The sequence below is a fragment of the Aspergillus thermomutatus genome, assembly GCF_002237265.1.
Source record: "Aspergillus thermomutatus strain HMR AF 39 chromosome Unknown NODE_134, whole genome shotgun sequence".
NCBI lineage: Eukaryota > Fungi > Ascomycota > Eurotiomycetes > Eurotiales > Aspergillaceae > Aspergillus > Aspergillus thermomutatus.
The window spans coordinates 22,608-44,185 of NW_020798183.1; the positions used below are offsets into that span (position 1 = coordinate 22,608).

General features: G+C 52.0%; 7 protein-coding genes across 7 annotated transcripts; 2 read left to right on the forward strand and 5 right to left on the reverse strand.

Moving 5' to 3' along the window:
* Nucleotides 1–762: 762 nt before the first annotated feature.
* On the forward strand, nt 763–2,745 carry hemA (5-aminolevulinic acid synthase HemA; the record flags this gene model as incomplete). The annotated part of the gene is made up of 2 exons (XM_026757020.1): nt 763–1,108; nt 1,169–2,745. The coding sequence occupies 2 exons, from the start codon at nt 763–765 to the stop codon at nt 2,743–2,745; spliced, it is 1,923 nt and encodes a 640-aa protein (XP_026613262.1).
* A 441-nt stretch (nt 2,746–3,186) lies between these two features.
* Nucleotides 3,187–4,839, reverse strand: CDV56_103648 (DNA-directed RNA polymerase I subunit RPA49; the record flags this gene model as incomplete). Its single annotated transcript, XM_026757267.1, has 3 exons — nt 3,187–4,242; nt 4,306–4,634; nt 4,692–4,839. The coding sequence occupies 3 exons, from the start codon at nt 4,837–4,839 to the stop codon at nt 3,187–3,189; spliced, it is 1,533 nt and encodes a 510-aa protein (XP_026613263.1).
* Nucleotides 4,840–6,427: 1,588 nt separating this feature from the next.
* Nucleotides 6,428–8,461, reverse strand: CDV56_103971 (putative MFS transporter; the record flags this gene model as incomplete). The annotated part of the gene is made up of 10 exons (XM_026757590.1): nt 6,428–6,672; nt 6,739–7,056; nt 7,114–7,161; nt 7,215–7,268; nt 7,321–7,677; nt 7,737–7,766; nt 7,834–7,926; nt 7,980–8,137; nt 8,199–8,361; nt 8,449–8,461. The coding sequence occupies 10 exons, from the start codon at nt 8,459–8,461 to the stop codon at nt 6,428–6,430; spliced, it is 1,479 nt and encodes a 492-aa protein (XP_026613264.1).
* Nucleotides 8,462–9,839: 1,378 nt separating this feature from the next.
* Nucleotides 9,840–11,671, reverse strand: CDV56_104315 (peroxisomal biogenesis factor 3; the record flags this gene model as incomplete). Its single annotated transcript, XM_026757934.1, has 4 exons — nt 9,840–10,530; nt 10,585–10,981; nt 11,042–11,394; nt 11,514–11,671. The coding sequence occupies 4 exons, from the start codon at nt 11,669–11,671 to the stop codon at nt 9,840–9,842; spliced, it is 1,599 nt and encodes a 532-aa protein (XP_026613265.1).
* An 877-nt stretch (nt 11,672–12,548) lies between these two features.
* CDV56_104577 (autophagy-related protein 101) lies at nt 12,549–13,359 on the forward strand (the record flags this gene model as incomplete). The annotated part of the gene is made up of 2 exons (XM_026758196.1): nt 12,549–12,627; nt 12,695–13,359. 2 exons carry the CDS (start codon nt 12,549–12,551, stop codon nt 13,357–13,359), a joined length of 744 nt encoding a protein of 247 aa, XP_026613266.1.
* Nucleotides 13,360–13,984: 625 nt separating this feature from the next.
* On the reverse strand, nt 13,985–15,054 carry yop1 (putative membrane biogenesis protein (Yop1); the record flags this gene model as incomplete). The annotated part of the gene is made up of 6 exons (XM_026758307.1): nt 13,985–14,102; nt 14,162–14,219; nt 14,287–14,350; nt 14,499–14,507; nt 14,587–14,793; nt 15,001–15,054. 6 exons carry the CDS (start codon nt 15,052–15,054, stop codon nt 13,985–13,987), a joined length of 510 nt encoding a protein of 169 aa, XP_026613267.1.
* Nucleotides 15,055–16,267: 1,213 nt separating this feature from the next.
* On the reverse strand, nt 16,268–20,747 carry CDV56_104888 (putative RSC complex subunit (Sth1); the record flags this gene model as incomplete). The annotated part of the gene is made up of 4 exons (XM_026758507.1): nt 16,268–16,498; nt 16,561–20,291; nt 20,360–20,561; nt 20,682–20,747. 4 exons carry the CDS (start codon nt 20,745–20,747, stop codon nt 16,268–16,270), a joined length of 4,230 nt encoding a protein of 1,409 aa, XP_026613268.1.
* Between the last annotated feature and the right edge of the window lie 831 nt (nt 20,748–21,578).

Consider the following 21,578-nt stretch of genomic DNA (forward strand, 5'->3'; position numbering starts at 1 on the left):
CATGATTTGCCACGATGGATGCTGGGATGCAATGGGCTTCTGCTGAAGGGGAAGATTCTCCAGCTTACCTAGACCTGAGTATCTACCGAGAGGTACTTGCCTATGTCCATTCCTGTACGACTACGGAAATCATGATGTATGAGATTATGAAGAAATCGAAGGGGTCATCATTATGTCGTAAGTTCTTCATCCTGATTCACAGGCACAAGCCAAGCTGCGCACACCGAAGACGGAATCCTCGGTCAGCGCGGTGGATTCCGAGGAGTAAGGTACCGTACCATGCCGCGGGTGTTCTGTTTACCGTACTTTACCATATTTTACCATACCTCTCGCCTTTCATGCTTGGTGTCCGGGCATCTGTGCATCTCTCCGCAGTATCGGATCATACGGTTAGAGTAATCCCGTAGAGTCTTCATTACCAGCCAATCAAATGCTGCATATTACCAGCCCGAGGTGCATCTTACCCGAACAGGCCTAGCGGCATGATCTCCCTCGGTGACTGAGGCAAGAGGGTTCTTTTCGTTCCGCCTTATCCTTGACTCTCTCCTGCATCGGCGTCTGGAAGTAAAGTCAGTCTGCCAGGAAAGGCAAAGGATTCCGTCTATTTTAGCCTTTTCCTTTTCATTTCTTTTCTTTCTTTCTTTTCTTCCATCTTTCCTCCTCAATTCCACCCAATTTCTTGGTCATTATCTTCCTCTCAACTCCACCAAATCAATTCCTACTTCGACGAGTGTCTGCTCACTCGCCGCCGTCACCGTCACCATGGAGTCTCTCCTCCAGCAGTCTCGGGCGATGTGTCCGTTCCTCAAGCGCACCTCTCCCACCGCTCTGCGTACTCTCGCCACGGCTACCCGTCCCAGCTTCAGTCCCGGCGGAGGTACCATGTCGAACCTCCAGGTCATCGCTCGTCGTTGCCCTGTGATGAGCAAGGCCCTCGCTGTCCAGAGCGCCCGCATGGTCGGCGCCAAGAGGTTCACCTCCTCTGCCGCTGGTGTGCCGGGGATGAGCAACAAGCATTTCCGTCCCACTCAGAACAAGAGAGCGCTGCACAGTACTGGAGGCAATGGCGCCAATCTGAGTCCCGATTATTACAAGAACACCGACAGAAGTGCGTATTTTGTCAGCGGAAGATCGAAACGGTCAATGTTAGCTAATTGATTCCGAACAGTCCAACCCAAGTTTGGCAACGGCAAAGTCAAAACCCCACTAAGCACTTCTCCCGTGGCGGTCTCCGGTCCCCGTCCTGAGGCCCCCGCCTCCGCTCCGTTCGACTACAATGCTTTCTACCAGGGTGAGCTGGAGAAGAAACACAAGGACAAGTCCTACCGCTACTTCAACAACATCAATCGTCTCGCCAAGGAATTCCCCCGTGCCCACACCGCCTCGGCGGAAGAGCGGGTGACCGTGTGGTGCTCGAATGACTATCTCGGAATGGGCCGCAACCCGGAAGTGCTGGCCACCATGCACGAGACTCTGGATACCTACGGAGCCGGCGCCGGTGGTACTCGCAATATCTCGGGACACAATCAGCATGCCGTGGCTCTGGAGAACACTCTCGCCAAATTGCACGGCAAGGAAGCGGCGCTGGTGTTCAGCTCGTGCTTTGTTGCCAACGATGCCACGCTCGCGACGCTGGGAAGCAAAATGCCCGACTGTGTCATCCTGTCGGACAGCCTGAACCATGCCTCGATGATTCAGGGTATCCGTCACTCTGGCGCCAAGAAGATGGTCTTCAAGCACAACGATTTGGTCGACCTTGAGAATAAGCTGGCGTCTCTGCCATCGCATGTACCCAAGATCATCGCTTTCGAATCCGTTTACAGTATGTGTGGGTCCATCGCCCCAATCGAGGCTATCTGTGACCTCGCCGACAAGTACGGCGCCATTACCTTTTTGGACGAGGTCCATGCCGTGGGCATGTACGGTCCCCACGGTGCTGGTGTTGCCGAGCATCTCGACTACGAGATCTACGCCTCTCAGGATACACCCAACCCTCTCTCCACCAAGGGAACCGTGATGGACCGCATAGACATCATCACCGGGACTCTGGGCAAGGCGTATGGGTGCGTCGGAGGCTACATTGCCGGCTCTGCGGCTATGGTGGATACCATCCGCTCCCTCGCGCCCGGTTTTATCTTCACGACCTCGCTGCCTCCGGCGACGATGGCCGGTGCCAACGCTGCGATCCAGTACCAGGCCCGTCACCAGGGCGACCGTGTGCTGCAGCAGTTGCACACTCGGGCCGTGAAGAAGGCATTGAAGGAACTGGATATCCCCGTGATTCCGAACCCGTCTCACATCGTGCCTCTTCTGGTTGGCGATGCGGAGGTTGCCAAGAAGGCCTCGGACAAGCTGCTGGAGGAGCACGGAATCTACGTCCAGGCGATCAACTACCCGACCGTGCCTCGCGGTGAGGAGCGCCTGCGTATCACTCCCACTCCGGGTCACGTCAAGGAGCACCGCGACCACCTGGTGCAGGCCGTCCAGGCGGTCTGGAACGACCTGGGCATCAAGCGCGCCAGTGACTGGGCAGCCCAGGGTGGATTTGTCGGCGTCGGCGTTGAAGGCGCCGAGGAACAAAATCAGCCCATCTGGGAGGACGCACAGCTCGGCCTGTCCGAGTATGAGAGTCTGGAGCAGGCGGTCGAGCGGGAGTTCCAACAGGCGCCTCGCAAGCAGACCGCAGCTCCCATCCACCCTGCTGCGGCTCCCGCTGCCTCCATCCCTGTTGGTGTGGCTGCATAGACAGGAACGCTGCCTTATGCTGGGTAGTGTATATAATATATAAATTTACCGCCACATTGCACCTGTCATGCGTACATGCACCTGTATGTATTCACAATTCCTTCATACGAGGAACATTCATATATGCATCGGAACCGGCCTGTCATTACCGCACTTTGGGTTCGATAGATCAATTCAAGAGCCAGTCTCTACCTCTGGCATCTCACAATTACAACCACATCGTAGATTGATTAGTGCATATTTCAAGACATTGTAGGCCTCTATAAGATATGAAGTGACATTTATAGTTCCCAACGTTCGCTATTATCTAGTTACAATCAAAGCCCAACGCCATAACACCGTGGAACAAGCGCAAGGACCGCATGAGACGACGGACATCCCAACTTTTTTTTGATTTTCATCTTTCCATCTGAAAGAGACCCGCCCAAGGCAGAAGAAAAATCATCTCCTCCCACCGCGACTCACCTTGGGAAACTCCACCGGAACCTTGAGACGCGCCACCCGTCTCGCGGCCGCCTCGGCCTTCCCGCCCTTGATGCCCCATTTCGCGAACTCGGTCTCCCGCGGCTTGTCGACGCGGCAGCCCAGTTCGCGGAAGTACTGCAGGATGGTGGCGCTCTCGAGCCTCAGATCGTCGCGCAGATCGGCGGGGTCGGTGGCCAGCTCGTTGGGCGAGTTGCCGCCCAGGGAGCTGGCGCCGCCGTCCTTGGCGGGCTGCGGGGGGATGTGTAGCGAGAGGGCGCAGATGGAGGTGTGCAGGAAGGTGATGTCGTTCTTGGTGAGGTGGGAGCCCTGCGGGGCGAACTTGCGGCGGATGGCGTCGATGACGGGGTCCGGGAGGGTGCCGGAACCGGAGTCGGTCTGGCTTGTGGTCTGCTGCTGCGGCTTGGTGGTGGTGGTGGTGGAGGAGGCGGGGTTGCCCGAGGCGGAGGAGAGGATGCGGCGCAGTTCCTCGCGGGGCGGGAGGCGCTTGCTGCCTGGTCCGGAGGAGGATTTGGGGTCTCGGCCGGAGCGCAGGGAGCGGGCGAGCTCGAGCAGGAGGAGGATGAAGCGGAGGAGCTGGAGGTGGGTGGTGTTGCCAAACTTGACGACGGCCTCGACGCGGCGGGAGACGTAGCGCGAGGTCGTGGCGACGGGGAGGCCGGCGGAGACGGTGTCGGCCCACTCCTTGACGCCGGGGAGCTGGCGGAGGGTGGCCAGCCCGTTGGGGACGAGCACGTCGATCGGGTAGACGTCGGCCGGGTGTGTCGCGTCCAGGTTGGCCTGCGGGATGGGCTTGTTGGCTTGCACCTGCGCCTGCACGGCGGCCGCCTTGGAGGCAATGTCGGCCACGGCGTCGGCGGGCATGGACGAGATGATGGCCGACTCGGCGGCGTTGGCGGCGCCCGCGGGCGCGTTGGACAGCTGCGCGTTCTCGGCCATCGACTGCGCCGCCTTGCGTGATTGCTTCGTGCCAAAGGTGTTGGTGAGTTCGGTGCGCTGCGTGCGCATGGTTTTCTATTTTGCAGTCAGCATCTGCCAGTGAGTCGAGCTGCGGCTTGCACAAAGCAGAGAGCATACCACTTCCTCCTCCTCGCTGCTCTCCTCCTCCTCCGTCAAGGGCTTCATTCTCCTCACGGCTCCTCGCACCGTCAGCTTGCGCACCTCGACAAGCTGCCAGGTCTTCTTCTCCGGGTCCACCACGGCAACGTAGTGCTTGAGCTGGGAGTCTGCATCCTCCTCCGCCTCGCGGCCCACAAAATCCAGCTTGGGGTGTTCGGAAGACTGCAGCAGGAGCTCCGATGAGACAATCCCCTTGTTGCGATTTGCCGATGACGAAGAATTTGCGCGGGCTTTGAGGTACGGTGTAAAACGCAGGTTTCGCGGGGCGTTGACGCCGGGGGTTGTGACTGTCCAGCCTGTCAATTGATTGTGCGTGGTACAACAGATTCATGTATCATTCATACTTATCACAGGAGCCAGCTCGCTATGCTCATCGACGACACTGGCCGACAGAGGTGGTAGGTCCTGGAGCTCGAGTGCGGGTTTCTTGCTGGGACGTTCATGGCGATCAGAGTCGCGCTTGCGCTTTTTTTCGACTTTATTCGATGGCATATTGTTCCTTTGGGCAAGAGAAAATAGAGTGAGGAAAAAATATTGCTGAGTGGTGTGATGTTGCAGCTTAGCTACGTTGGACTGAAATGTTCTATCGAAGGGGAAAAAAATTGCCGGGTCCAAAATTTGGTTCTCCGCACTCAAAGGCGGAGATGGTCGTTATTGGACACACAAACCAGACACGGTCGATTGGTATGTGCCCATTATTCTTCATTACTATTACCTGTCTTCTACCCATTTCAAAAGCCCTCAATTAGGATCTACGATACTTCATAAAGATTTTGTTGTCATCATAACTTTTGCCATTTCATTTTTAGTAAACTCTCGAGGGACACCTCTCCATGGCTCAAGGTCTCACTAGAGAGCAAGACCCGAACTAAGAAGCGAGCAATTGACCGGTCCCCATGCGAAACCCAAAGGTTCGGTGAATAAAGACAGTACAGGGATGAATAAAAAATGAAGAATCACTTTTCCTTCAAACTTTCCCACCGACCTCTCCAACCTCCACCGAACACAGTCGCCTCTCCGAGGAACTAAGGACACGGATATGCGCATCCCACACTGTCTGATCAAGAGAAAAGATTATCGAAAACGTTTGAAGTAAGCCCGAGGAGGATGGAAGCAGGGTGTTGAGCGACGGACTCCGAATTCGAAGGCGTTTGAATAAAGGATATTCAAGCGTAAACAATTTTCCCAGGTAGGAAATCGGACCAGGCAGGTACCAATTGGAGCGGCTGGACCACGGAACGATCATAACAAGAAATCATCATCGTAACGTCGTCGGAATGTCATGTTCGGCGTTCAACTTGAGCATCGACATGAGTGACCGAGATGGAGTGGGCGAGACGTTTACTTCCTGCAAAGGGGATTAGCATCAAATCCAATTGATTTGCCATCGCTTCGTCTGATGATGAAGGGGAAAACTCACGATCTGGCTCTCATCTTTCTTCTCTTACGCTTAAGGCGACGAACGCGCTTCTTTCTCCACTTGGCTCTCATCTTCGTAGATGGTTCGAGACTGAAGTTTGTCAGTCAATTGCCCGAAGATGAAAAGTCTTGACGATGAGGGGGATCAATACTCACACTGCTGCGAGGATGAGAAGATGGTTGCAAGAATGACGGAGAGCCGCGGCGGAGAAGCTCTTTGTGTGCGCTGGGGCTGACTCAGCAGAATATGCCACTAAGGGCTCGCTAGTGCTGCGGCCGCTCTGATTGGCTCGTCAAGCATGCACTCAAGTGGCTCTCTTTACCGAGTCCATATTATGTCAGCCAGATTGTGAACTACATAACATCTCTTTACTGTAGGATGTGGGCCCACGTCTGGAACACTGAGGTTACCTCACTCGATCAAATTATTTTATTAAGACATGTCAATTCCTGTTACTGGATCAAATTATGTTTACACTGGACTGGAACTATTGATAATTGCTACCTACTTGAAGATAATGTGTCCTAGTGACGAACTGATGTTGAGCATAGCGTATATAGCGTATAGTTCATGTCATGACGTAAAATCTACTCTATCCAACGAGACATTCAAGACGTTCGAGAGAGCCCTAACCCTATCTTCGAGTATCTCCAGAATATGTCAATAGGTGTAGCGGTAACTGGGTGCAAGATCACCCAGCCATTCTTGCTCCTCCTCCGTAAGCTCAATGGTAGCACCGTTGGCCATGGCACGATCACGCTTCCGGTTGTCGTACCAGACCGCTGCAAGATAAGCAGTGCAACATGCTGCAGAGAAGCAGAGGAAGGAAAGACTGATGATATAGCCATTCCGGTACAGTGGTGCATCCTTCGCCAGAAAGGAATAGGTAGAGATAATACCGCCAACTGGTTATGCTTGTCAGTTACCGCCCATCTTGACTTGTCGAGGGTATTGCAGGAATTGCAACTCACTGTTACCGAATCCAATCTGCCATGCTGTTCCCACGCCCCGGCGACGGTGTCCACTCAGGTTCATGGCGTACCAACATACGACAACGGCCATTGAACTGTAGCAGCCACTGGTCACCATGAAGAGCGCCCCATACTGGACATTCCGGTGAGCCACACCGTGCACATTCAACAAGATCCCAAAGCCGGCCATGGATATCAACATTGGGACAATAGCAAAAATGTAGCGGTGCTTGAACCTATCAGAAAGGGTTGCAATCAACATGGAGAAGCCGAACGCGGCTGCCCATGGGGGCACTGAGTAGAGTTGGGTTTTGATCGCTGGTAGCAGACAGTCAGCAGAGCCAATACTAGCGGAAATGCCAGGAGGACACATACGGGTGTAGCCATAAGTCTTGATGATGCTCGGGGCGAAATACGCATATCCTGCACGCTGTTAAGAACGAAGCTCATTTACGAGCCATGTCGAGCTTGCTCACCGTATGCCGTGACAATCTGACCAAAGTACATGAAGCCGCCAATGAAGATCTTGTCTGAGACCCGATTTAGCGAAAAACAAAACCAGAAGACTGGCGCAACACTCACAGTCCTTAAAGACAGCCAACACATCGCGCGCGGTCAGCTTGACATCTTTTCCAGCGGCGCCGACATCCTTTGCCAGCTTCGCACGAATGAATTCTCGCTCTTCGTCATTCAGCCACTTGACGTCTTCCGGGAAATCTGTGAGCACGAAGAACCAGACCAACGAAACAACACAGGTGAGGAGGCCTTCGATGATAAAGACCCATCGCCAGCCATTGTAGCCTCGAACCCCGGCCATTTCTCCAAGACCACTGGCGAGAAGACCACCAAATGCGCCGGCTAGGGTGGTAGAGCTGAAGAAGAAGCTGAATCGCTTCTGTGCCTCGCTGCGCTTATACCACATTCCCAGGAGATAGAAGCCTGTCACGGCGCAATTGGTTATTGATAGTGGCAATAGGTCTCTGAGGAAACGGACTTACACCCAGGGAACATTCCCGTCTCAAACATGCCTAGCTCATGTACATTAGGTTTCATGAAACCGATAGGTATATTTATATTCTGTGGTGGGATAAATACCGAGGAACCAGCGAGTGGTCATCAAACCACCCCAGCTCGATACCAGTCCTTGACAGATCGTGACGAAGCCAAATAAGAACATACATAATGATACTGCAGTATGTCAGCAGTCAATTCCTTGTCGTATGACAAGGCGAAGTACATACACCACACATGGGGCTTCAGCTTCTTCAGCAATATGTTGGAGGGAATCTCGAACAAGACATACGGTACGAAGAAGATGGTCAAAGCGGTGTTGTACTTGGTATTTTCGATGTTCAGATCTTTCTGCAGTCCGAGAATTGCGGCATTGCTGATGTTGACTCTGCGATGGCGCATTACAGAGGTCAGTTCATGCAGGGGTTCACTGGCTGAGGATTGCATACCGGTCCAGAAAGGCGAGCAAGTACATGACACACAAGCACGGTACGATATGCCAGTCAATCTTGGCCATCAACTTGCGCTCCGTAGTGGTGGTGAGGGGAGGGAGGTCTGCGGACTCGGTGTAGATCTCGCCTTCGATTTTGCCATTATTTGCTTTGACCACGCCTATGTGTCCGATGAGGGGGTTAGCGGTCTATTTTTCTAGGGAGTGATGTCTCATAAATGGAGAGAAGGATTGTTGAGGACACATACTTCCTAAAGCCATGATTAATGATTTCAGGGCGGAATGTATGTACCCCTTGGCAAAGGCTGGTAGTGAAAGTCGAAACAACAGAAGGAAAAACAAAGTAAGAAACAGATGCAGAGCAGAAGGAAATGCGTGCTTATTTCTCACTAAGCATGCACGATGTGACCTTGGGCTGCCGCACAGGGAGGACAAAAGAAGACACGGTTGATTGTAGTGACTCTAAACAGTCACAAAAAGTCACACCTCTGTCAGTGAGAAGACCTGAAGCAGCAGCTTAAGGAACAAGAGAAGACAGTGGTGAAAAGTGAAGAAGAAGACAAGAGACGGGCCTCTATTCTGAGGCCTAAAAGGACTCAACTAGCGAGGCATCTCGTCAATCGTTTGGGCAGCACGGCAAATGAGGGAGAATTAGCGGTCACTCGGACCTCCTATTTGTCAGATCGCATCTACTATCTGATCCTGGTCTGGAAACAAAAGGATTTTCGGGGAATGAACAGCCCATGTTAACTTGCAATACCTCTTTTGGGGATCGGACACCGCGGCCGATGTTACTGTACTCCATCGCCAAGGCGTCACCAGCAAGCAGCCCAGGAGAAGCGATGTGTGGATGCGGATGCCGATGCGGAGATAGTGCTTATTTGCGAAGGAGAGAGTAATGCAAATAACAGCCAAATCGATGGAGTACTACTACTATCACGAGCATGTTGGTCAGTTGACGAATCTCAAATCCTGTGCCGAGTGATGATTCCCCGCAGATTTCCCCGGCCAAGCTTTCTTTTCCTTTGGAGTATCTCCGCATTCTTACCCCCAGGACCACAGCAGACTTGGCTCTTGCAAAATGGTGAATAATAATTATCCAGTGTAAGTGGGCGTACCTCCATGAATCATGGCTAAAACCTGCGATTTGGCTTCTTGAAGCATCTGCTGGATGAGTTTGCATTGCACTCATCCTCATATTATTGCTCCGAACATTGACGAAACTGATCATAAGCATTCAATTTCACATAGTATCGGCCTCGCCGAATGGCCAAAGTACACTGAGGGGTTGGCGGACATTATTGTCATTGCGGTGGCGGATAAACTCGTCGCGAAAGAGTCATTTACTGTCAACTTGCAATGCTACTCCCGTTCATGATTGTGGAAAACTCAATGGTCGAATGGCCAGTCTAGTGGACATGCACAATCTACGCAGGTGTTAGAGAACAACAAGCACGCTGAAAACCCTCGCCGGGTATCTGGACTGAACTCAATCGGTAATCATACAATCAGCACAGCCTGAAATCTCCAGGATTGACGCTATGCGTGATATATAAGCTGAAAAGGAACCATCGAGAAGGCTAAGGGAGGGATAATTCGGCACTCGAGAAGCCAAGCCGTCCTCTACATTTCAAGCAACTCACTGGCTCGCCCCCTCCTCCACTGCCTTCCCCCATGCCTTCTCAAAAGCCGAGTGGTCCCCAGCTACTGCGCTTGAACCAGCGTGGTTCAAATCTTGGGTATCATCCTTGTCCACCATCACCGGGGGCGTGGAAGGCGTATCAGGACGATCTCTTTCTGCAGCGAATTGTTCCGCTTTCTGCTCCGCGCCTGGCAGCCGGAAGTCAAAGTTCGAGCTATAGATGACGGCTGCGAAGGCCTCCAAATTCCGGACATTCTGATCCATGGCGGTAAGATACATGTTGGGGGGATTTGTGCCGTTGCCAATGACATGTGCCTGCCGTGCCATCACAGCCAATACATTTGCGAGCTTCGTCTTGAGATCCACTGTCTTCACCGGCGGGACAACTGTGGCAACCGAGGTGAATAATTGTGGTACGCTTTCGGACGGTTGTGGTGACGACTGGAATGCTTCCTTGATGCAATTTTGCATCAGTAAGCCAAAGCATTCATCGTTGAGGGCTTGCAGAACGCGACCAAAGGTTGGCGATTCAATCAGGTCGGCCGTCTCATCGAGAAGGTGCCGCAGAGTCGAGGCTGACTGAGAGGTCGAGGGTTCGGTCACCCCCGCAACTCCCGAGTCCTCCAACAAATGTTCCTCCTCTTCACGAGGAGGGAGAAGGTAGGACAGCCATCTTCGGCTTCTATACCTGGTGTGTCAGCACATGAAGCTTATCTTATGACGAGACTGTAGCCGGACATACCTTCTATCCTCCGGAGTGTTGCCTTCCACCTTCTTGCGGATGTCCAGAGTCAATTCCGACAGCCGCCCCACGGAAATATCTTCCCGGGGGTTCAAAGAGCTAAACGCATCTGTGACCGCAGCCTGGACCTCGTTCATCAGGTCCTTCCAGCCACGATGGAGCAACCACCAGCTAAATGCAAGATATCGTCGGTTTGTCTCGAAATCATTTCCCAGGGTTTGAGTCAGGTCATCGTCATCATGATCCTCGAGTTTGATCGTGGAGGCGTTTGCAGGGGGGGTAGCCAGGGAGATCACGCTGGATAGATAATTCCGGCGACCAAGAAGGTTGAGTTGGATTCGGGTGAAAATGGTCAGTAACGACAAGGTGTAGATGAGAGTAAACGATCTGGTGACAGCTGCAGTTTCGACATTAGCCAGCCCGTTTTAGCCAGTCGTATAGAGAGAAGAAGACGTACAAGTGATCTTGACCTCGTTCCAGAGTTGAGTCTTGTTCCGCTTTACCCGTGCCGGCCCTTCGCCCTCGATGGCTGATTCTCCTAATTGACTTGTGCGGACAAACCCATCGCTCTGGAAGCTTGAGAGACTTCTTCGATCATCATCGGCCACACTGGGCGACACCGAGCTAATGTCCGACACAGTTCCCTCACCAGCCTGGAGCCTAGCCAATCTCTCCGCCCGCTTCTTCTGCAATTCTTTCGTCAACTCCTCCACAGGAAGGGCCTCGAGGATGCCTTCTGCCGCGGTCGGCAAGAGCGCCAGAACAGTATAGGTACAGTCCGTCTGGTTCTGTTCAAAACGCCGCCGTAAACTAGACGGAATCAGTCAGTCACCATCACGTCAGTCACCAAAGCCGAGCACGCGAGCGGATGCATTATTTTGTCCATCTCATTTCGCCGAAAGACCGAGGGTAACTCAAAGGTAACGTACTTTTCCCGGGCGATTCGATCACTGCTCATCCTCTCCCGTGCTTCTGTGATTTTAGACAGCACATATTGTCCTGCGAGATAGCCAGCTCCAATAATGCCGGCCCCGATCGCGAGACCTTTGCGATTGCGTCGGAACCAGCGCCTTGTAGCCCCAATCATGATCGAGCTGGAGATGGAAGAACAATGAAAGTCAAATCATTCAAAATAGTTCATTATATATCATGAGATTGCAAGGAAACAGAAAGATTCATCAAAAGGATGTCTTATAGTTTAGAAATCAGGTCAGTTGGAGCAACCGAGACACAGGAGCTGTTGGTTGGGGAATCCAAGAGGAGAGATGGCCTCGGCTAGAGTGAGCGATAACATTGACGGCCGACAACGGGAACAGCGCCAGGACGAGTACCAGTCAAGAATGGATGAATCGACGACGATCCTCAGCTAGGTCATGATGTATTATGATTCATATACCTTGCTACATTACTCCATCAATTAATCAGATGATGTGATTTCTTTCATCTACGCTATAGAGAGGTACATAGACAATGATAGGAATCAGTTGCCCGCATTGTATCGGCGGGGAACAGACCAATCCGGTATCCATCTCTACTGCTCACTGTACCTTGGGTATAGATGTCTCTCCCTCTTTGATCCTCCATCCCTTCGTAAGCGTTTTAATCGTCTGCAAACGCTCTGCTCTCATGGACCACATCATGCTTATTTTCCTCTCAAAGACATTCGACCTGAGCATATCTTGTTCCTGAAACTTACCAACTGCAGATAACTACATACCTACCTTAGTCTTTCCCCTCTCATACCACCATCCGCCATCCACTTGCCCTGCCTTTTCCCTCCCCCTCAATCCGGTCATTGAATCGGGACTGGTCTCCGTGGTACAGGCCCAACCAACAGCTTGCCGTCATACTTGGGTCGTTCATACTTTTATGCTTAGTGCTTGCTCCCTTTCGCAGTTAAGAAGCAAAGCAGTACCGTTCGTGCTAAGACATATATCGCCTTGATACCGTACAACCCTGCGAGGATGGAGCCCCGCAGGACCCCTCCAGAGTACTTCCTGGAGATCTTCGCAGACACAACCACCGTGAGGGATGTATTAAAAGGTTTGTCTACTCCTGATATCGGCTTGCCATATCATCATATACATCCTCTATCCTCTACTGACCGCAGTTGTATTGTCGCCATTTTTCTTGAAACCACTCCTGCCCATCGCTCTGCTGACATCACTCCGTCCCAAACCAGGCGTCCTCAACCTCATCTTCTTCCACCGTTACTTCCCATCAATTCGACCGACAACCTTCGACGTCCTTGACTTCACCCTCCCCGCCATCGATGACGTCGAGCTCGAGACCCTGATCGAATCCCGCATCAGCGCCCTGGTCCGCCAACACACATCCGCTACCAGCACCCATGAAGGCGGCGGGGGCGTACGAGGTCGCATCGCGGTCGAGTTCTACGAGAAGAAGCGCAAACGCTCTGGGGCGTGGTTCAGCGGGCTGGCGGGCAAGGGAGAAGAAGAGGTATGCTGGGAGGTGTGGAATCTAGACGTGACGATCGCCACGCCCCGGACGGAATCAGGTATCTACTTACAAAACCGACGTGAACTGCGACAGGTAGAGAAAGTATGGGCTGATTATTCCCGTCCAGAACGAGCCAAAGTCCGCAAGGCGATGGAGAACATGCTCCAAAAAGCCGCGCTGAAGATCCTCGCCGTCGTCAACCGGGATAAAGATCACATTCCGCCCATCACCACCAGCGACTCTAATCCCTTCCCCTATCGAATCGTACTGAACCCCCGCTCGGACGGCTGGCAGAACCGGTTCGGCTTGTACTAAGACACTGTATCGACTTGCCTTCCTTATCTCCAGATCTCCGTGCAGGTATCCGCTGGTTTACGGGACCTGCGTGGTTCAAGATCGACTCTCGAATAGACTGTCGCCCCGCGCCTGGAGTTGCGGAGTCGGTTGGGTGGTAATATTTTCTCTTTCTTTTGGCGGGCTACCGTTCGGATACAAATGTACATCACCTACGTCATCGTATCTTCATGATAATCTTTTCGAGAACCATCATGAAGGTATGGATGAAAACAATGGACCGATATGAGGAATGGACGAACAAACTGCTCAATTACCCAAAGAGGCATGATCGCGTCGTTAGATATGATTTCATCCAAGAATAAGCATAGCCATGTCCCGTCCTTTCTCAACGCAACCACAACCATTCTACCACTCCAATCATGACAAGAGAAAACAAGAAGTAGAATGCCACAGCATCGCTCTCCTAACTCAACCCCGAAATCTTAGCCCCCCACTATTTTCGCTCACTCCGACAACTCGACTTTCGGATTGCGCCGTGCAGGCCTTCGGCCTGGCAAGGCAAAAATTGACGTCTTCTCTCGCGGCTTGTCCTCCGCAAGCCGCGAGAGACTCTATATGCTAATACCGATTCTCAGCGATGCATTTACTGCGACTTGGAGGCGGCATCGGCCTGGGCACGGAGGTTGGCTGAGGTGGATCCGCCAGCGAAGAAGCGGCCCAGCACAGGCTGGAGGAAAGAGTGGAAGACAATTTGAGCACCGCTGTAGATGACGAGTTAGCATGTTGTTCATAGTCACCGCGTCTACCGAGGAGAGCATACTTGGTCTGGGGGAGAGACATCCACAGAACGAGGACGAACTTGAAGATGTAGTAGAAGGCTGTTTTGACGAATTAGCAAAATCTCCCACAATTTGGAAAAAAGCACCAGACTGAAAAAAAACTTACGGAACCAGTAGGCGGCGTTGATGGCGCTCTCAACAACAGTCAGGAAGGCGTAAACAACCCAATACTATAATTCACATGGTCGAGTCAGTCTCCAGTTGCTGATGACGGTGCATCACGTGCTATGAAACAGCCTAGGCCGTTCCTTAGCGGGCGGCGGGGAGATCATCTCCGCCTCCAAGGCGTCATTGGGGTTCAGGTTCACAAGCACATACCGTCAACCACTGTAGCGATCAGAAGACAGTCAGCCACAATCGCTCAGTCAATCAAATCATGGGGGGGTTAGGCAGCGGGAAGACTCACCTGAGTATCATCTGCGGTGCCAGACGTGAACAGGGCATTGAGAGAGTAGTAGCCCGGAATCAGGAAACCGGCGAAGTTGACGAGGAACTCGCCAGCGATGTTGAAGAAGATCAAGAAGGTGTAGATACCGACCAGGCCGAGGATGACATAGACCTTGGGAACGGAGGTCTGGCGCTCCAGGTTGTTGAGGACAGGGTACTTGGAGAGCTATAGCACCGCACAAACAAATCAAGGGTTAGTGGGTTTTCCTTATTTCCCTGCATTTTCGATGTCCCGTCTAAACAAAGGAATCCCGAAGAAAAGAAAAGGCAAGGACTGGACAAAAGATGTGGAAGTGAAAGTAGTCAAAAAGCGTGCTGGTCTATCATCGCCAAACACACTAACAAAGCTGACGCACAATAACCATCTACTTACCTCCTTGTCAAGCTGGGCTATGGTGTGCTGAGCACGATCCTGGAAAGAGGCCATTTCTGCTGGATTTTAAGGGTTTAATGCTAAGCAGAAGGTAGTAAAGATAGTGGTAAGGTATGTGAGAGGCGGACTGGATATAAAGCTGAGAAAGTAAAGAGCAAACAGGAAGGGGAGATTGTTATCACAGCTCAAGAGATTCGAAAGGGTCGAGCTGGCGGTTAAGAGAAGGACGCAGAATGGATCCCGGCAGTGCATGACGGTGCGGTGTGTCACGTGACTGGGTGACGTCGAGTCCTTGGGTGCAGGTCAGTGGCAGATGACGTGCGAGGCTGTCCATAATCATCTTGATAATGTTTTTGCTACATATCAACAGTAGATAGCTAACTTACTCTACGCAAGGCATCTTGTAGCATGTTAGCAAGCCCTTGTAGACCAGATCAGTGATGGCCTAAGCAGTTCCTAAGCTGCAGAGGCCTCATGTTTCCCTGCACTCTCAAGGAGAAAAGACCCATCTGAATAGTGCTAGCGACGTATCAATTCCAAGTGCATACGACACATATGCCCAAAGCCAAGTACAATGCAATTGTTGACTGGGCAGTTATCAGGCGAGAATACCTCGTGGCCACGGGGCATCTTCAAGTGGGCAGCTCCAACAGTAAATGCCTTCCGCTTGTTGTAGGCTTTGAATAGTCGGTGACAAGTCAGCCGACCAGAAGAAGCCCGAGAGGCAACTGATCGGAAGATTACCTACAGCGATATGATAGATAATGCTAGAAGAGCCAAGCATCGGGAAAATCCATTTACTACCAACACTCATCGATCGTCGATTACAGCAGAAATGCCTCGAGTTGTTCCAAGACAGGTCCCTTGTTCTTTGCGGAGAGCAGATGTGGTCAACAAACTGGAATAAGAGACACTGAAGCAGGACAATTTCCGCCCTCAAGAGACATTCAATATGGCATAACACAAGAGGTAGAATAAGAAAAGGAGAAGATAACAAACAAGACGAGTCACTCGTCTTGTATTGACAGAGCATTGCGCCATCAACCAACATCCGTCTCGAGCCACCGAATCACAAAACGCCTCCCCTGAAGGGGGATATGAAGATGAAAGAACTGGAAGCTAGAGAAATAAATCCCAAGGAAAAATAACCGCAGGCAGCATCGGACGGAAAATATGGAAACCATATCTCCGCTTGCGAACGTCAGGGGACGTGAAAAGCAGGCAATAAGGCCCTGTCATAAACCAAACCTAACCTCATTGGTTGGCATCATGCGTCTCCCGAGTCAGGACCGCCATTTGCGATTCCCGCACTATCCCGGTTGCTATTATTGAACGTGAGTTTCAACTTTGGTTGCGTCGGGGTGGCAGCGGCAGGCGTCCCTGCAGACGGTGCGGGAGGAACAGACAGATCATTGCCTGCCGATGACAGAGAGTCGTCAAAATCAGCAAACTGCGGGTAGTCCTCGGTTTCTTTCCTCAACACCTCGACACATTTCGCCTGTCTCGCAGTCAGCAACCTATGAAGACAAAAGCAAGTAGAATGACAGAAGAAAAACTTACTTCAATATCGTTGGCATCCTGGAACAGGATGCTTCCATCTTCGTTGTAGGTCCTGGCATTCTGACAGAGGAGGTGAATGTCATTCCGGAAGTCCCTCAGATTCTGGTATTCCTCGCGGTTTATCTTCTTTCTGATCATCTCCATGGCAATTGGGTTCTGAATGATCATGTAATAGTCGGGATACTGTGATTTAGGAGGTGGCTTCATGAATGGCTCGATGATCGAGCGGGTAACCGGCCCGTCCTCGCTGTCGGATGAGTCCGCTGGCAGCTCTTGTTCCATATCCATCAGCGCCTGGTATGCGGTGTTGACGATCCGCTGAAGCGTGGCCCGGTCCTCGCTACTCAAGGTTTCCACAGGTTTCGGTTGTCTGCCTCTCTTGCGCTTCGGTTGCGGGGTTTCCTCCACGGGTTCCTCTGCCTTGCGTTTAGGCGCAGGACCCCTGCGGCCACGCTTCTTGGGTTGCGGGGTCTCGGAACTCTCACGCGATGGCTCTGGCGAGGGGGAATCAGCGCCCATGGCTCTCTTCTGACGCTTCTCCTTATTGACGCGGCGACGCTCAACTCTCGCCTCTTTCCGGGCGATAGCATCCTCGATCGTGTCATCTTCGGCATCCACGGCCATGAGCCACTGCTCTTCGGTAAGACCATCGTCGTAGCGGGTAATTTTGCGTTCACGGGCTCCACGACCGGTTACCTCATTTTCAACTTCTTCTTGAACGGGGTTTTCGTCGGCAAGGTAAATATCCGGGAGTTCTTCTTCTCCCATAAGACGGGGAAACCGATGACCAGGACCATATGCATCGTTCTTCTGACGTTCCTTATCAATGCGTTGGAACATAATCAGCTCGTCATCAGAGCGAGCCATGATGTCGTTTAGGTCATCGTCGTCCATTTCGTCTTGCTCACCAAGCTGGTCAGCAGCCTCCGCGGTTTCAAGTAGCGTTCGAAGGAGAGCATCCCGCTCTTCGTTTGTGGACTTGTTGTCAAACTTTCCAGCCTGGATGACCTTGCCATCCATGTCAAGCTTGAACTGCGCACGTTCAAGAATCTTCTCTTCAACTGAATTCGAGCTGATCAGACGCAAGATGCGAACCTCGTTCTTCTGACCGATACGGTGAGCACGATCCTGAGCTTGCAAATCTTGGTGGGGATTCCAGTCTGAATCGAAGATGATGACAGTGTCTGCAGTCTGCAGATTGAGACCAAGACCACCGGCACGCGTCGAGAGCAAGAAACAGAAATAATCCGAGCCCGGCGCATTGAACAACTTCAGCAGGTCCGAACGATCATCGGACTTGGTTGAACCATCAAGACGGAGATATTTCATACCCCGAAGGCGAAGGAAATCCTCCATGATGTTCATGATCTGGGTCATCTGGAAGAACATCAACACGCGGTGACCGGTGGCCCTGAACTTCGGGAGAATCCTATCCAAAAGTTCAAATTTGCCTGCGGTTCGCCAGATGAGATCGTTGGTTCCACGTCCAGGATTCATTTGATCCTCAACGGGCTCGAAAACAAATGGATGGTTGCACAATTTTCTCAACTGCATCAGCATGTTGCTCAAACCACGCATGCCAGTCTTGCCTCCTTTGCCGTCACTGACAACCATCTTATTGTGCGTGACAAGCTGTTTGTATAGCCTCGCTTGCAGAGCAGAAAAGCGACATTTGATGACACGTTCTTGCTTATCAGGCAGATCCTTCTCGACATCTTTCTTCAGACGTCTAAGCAGGAAGGGCCGAAGAACCTTGTGCAAACGACGAATGACCAGCAGCTGTTCTTCTTCGGATAGTTCCATGCGGTCCTGACCTCCAGTATTTGCAAAGGGCGTGTTGAACCACTCATCGAACGATTTGACCGATTTGAAGATGTTTGGCAAGACGAAGTTAAGCAGCGCCCACAACTCGGGAAGGTTATTTTGCAAGGGGGTACCAGTCAAAATCAGACGATAACGGCTGGTGTAGTACTGAGATAGAGTGCTGCTCAGCTTAGACTGTGTGTTCTTCATACGGTGACCTTCGTCAACAATCATGTGTGTCCACTTGATCTTGCTCAAAACTGGGCGGTCCTTGATAATGTATTCGTAAGTGGTCAACAGCACTTGGAAGTTACCCCAGCGGATTTGCTGCTGCTGCTGTTTGCGCGCATTGGGGGGCCCCTTGTAAACAACCCTGGAGACAGCAGGCGCCCACTTTTCGAATTCCAGATTCCAGTTTGTCAGAGTACTGAGAGGCACGATAACCAAGAAGGGGCCGTTGTTCTTTTTCTTCTCAATGATGTATGTGATCAAGCTGATGGTTTGAATAGTCTTTCCAAGACCCATCTCGTCTGCCAAAATACCATTCAGGTTGTTGTTGTAGAGCGAAATCATCCACTGCAGACCCTTCATCTGGTACTCCTTGAGGGTACCGCCAACAAGAATCTTAGGCTGTTCGGTGACCTCTTCCTTGATGCGGTGAGCAACAGCATAATAGTCAATCTTCCGTCGACCGCCGTCCTCTTCGTCAGTATCGGATATGATTTCCTCTTCATCCTCGTCTTCGAAGAGCTGTTCGTCTTCGCCGTATCGCTCTGCTTGGCTGCGCTGCTGCTCCCTAACCGAGGCAGCAAGTTGTTTGAGGAAGCCATCGGTCTGTTTAAGGAGGTGAGAGATACGCGAATCTTTGGCCTGTCCCAGAAGCTTCATGTAAGTCTCTTCATCGTTGGCCTTTAGAGCCTGAAGACGTTGTTTGGCAGTACGTTCAACACGTTTCTGCTCCTCACGCTCCATGTGCTGGTGGTGCTGAAGCATCATGCGGCCAAGCTTCTGCATACGCGTGCGCTGCTGATTAGCAGCGTTCTGCAACTCGGCACCATGGTTCAAAATGGCTTGTAGTTGATCGTATTGCTTCTTCTTCTCCCGAGTTTCGCGAGCATCGCGTTGCTGTTTCTCCAACTTCTCAGTAATTCGGGCTTCACGAAGGGACTGCTTCTTCATGCGACGGTGGCTGGATCGATTGGCAGTCATGCCGAGATTATCAAAGTGGAACATTTCATTCTGAATCTGTTTGCGGAAAAGCCTCTGCTTGGGCAGAAGATGAAGCATCTTGTACTCGATCAATGCCTTCAGCTTCAGCGAGTCATCGCCGCTGGGTGTATCACTCTTGCTCGAGTCCCACACACCAAGATTTGCAGGAAGCTCAGCGAGCTCAGCCTTTCGCGCATTGATTTTGTTGTAGAGGATCATCTCACGGTCCTCACGCAGCTGCTCCAGGTCAATGCCCGGTGGCATAAGGGCAGGAATGCGGAGGCGGTTAGCGCGAGAAGCATGGTCAGTGAACTTGACGCTCTTGGGGAAGAGCTCATAGGGTGACTGGAAGGATTCATAAAAGTCCTTGGACTGTGGCACTGGATCTGGGGTGGGCTGCTCCGACTTGGCCTGAGTCACGCTTTCTAAGACGCTCTCTGCGCTCGCGATACCATCTGAGGGAGCCGGGGTTTGAGGCTTTTTGGAGGCGAAAAGCTGCTGTTGGACGCGGAGTGGTATTGTGAGGTTCTTGGAGAGCAACTTGAAGGCCAAAATCTGATTTCTGAGAGTTGCAAGCTGCTCCGCAGAGAAACTTCCACTGGCGACAGGTGCACCCTTCTGAGCAGCAGCAGCAGCAGGATTGGTAGGTTGTGGTTGAGCGCCGGCCGGCGTCGAGGCATCTTGAGCGGGACCTGAAGAGGGGATCGGGCCATTTCGACCTAAGTGGGGAAAAGAAAGGTCAGTCAAGAGGAAAGCAAGGCTTGAGGATGTTGTAGGGCGATCTAACCATTGATACCATGTGCAGCGGTAGACTCCGAAGTCGCACCGTTTAGCTGCTGTTGACGATGTTGCGCCTGGAGTTGCTGCTGTGCGAACTGTCTTTGCTTTTGGTATACTTGCTGTCGCTGGACAGCAGCGAGTAGGTTGTGAGCTTTGAGGTATTCCGGGTCATCGTGGCGAACCCCCTGTTCCTGCATCTGCTTGAATTTCTAAACAGAAGTTAGAGGCAATCATTTTTGAATATTGAAGACAAGAAGGAATGAAAGAATAACCAAGGTTGGTTACTTTGGATCGCGAGAGGGATCGCGAGAGGGGTGAAAACACCATACCTGGAGGACTTCTTGAATATGCTGCTGCGTCAAATTTGGCGGCAGGCTCATGTTTCCAGCCGCCATATTGGGCGCTGACTGGAGTGAAGCCATAATCAAGCGCGTGGTCGATGTCTTACTTCATAAGCAGGACAAGGGCGGTCTTGGACGACTTGAACTACGACAAAACCCGCGACGGAATTGTTAAGAGACACGTAGGGGGAGGGGACTGGAAACAGAAAATGACAATTCGCGCCCGTGGAGCGACCGAGAGCGCGGCTTGGCTGAAGTGCAGTAAAAGAAAACTTCTTCCGTCGATGAATGCGACTGAGAGCGACCTTTATCTAATCCGTTGCGATAGGTTTTGTGATGTTTGGCCTGGATCGGGGTGACTACCGGGCGGTAGGCGACAAAGAGAAGGCGAGCAAGAGAAGGCGAGCAAGAGGGTGGGGGGAGGCTCAAATGCGATGGTGGAAGGGAAAAAATTGACCTCAAGTGAAGGGCGGGCGCTGAAAAAGGCGCGTTGAAGACCTGTATGGATGAAATGGAGATGAAGGGGACGGAAGTGTCGCGACTTTCCGTGCTGGTCGGGGAAACTGGCGGTGCTCAGCCTGTGCCTGTAACAGAGAGAGGCAGGCGGCGAGACGTTGGAAGAAGATTTCGTGTGTTGTCACGTGATGCTAGCTGACTCAGCTACCCGGCCGCATTCAGTCTTGGCGGCACTATGCGCCGCCAATCACAATAAATGGACTTTATCTACAAATAGTACCTAGGTAACTTAGGTACCTATCTACAGGATACAGAGCGCCAACGAAATACTATTAAAGACGATCGATATGAGCAAATACCCTGATAAACTTTAGGTACCATCCCTTGTCCCGGTTGTTTGCGTCTGGCTATACCACTGTACAGTACAAG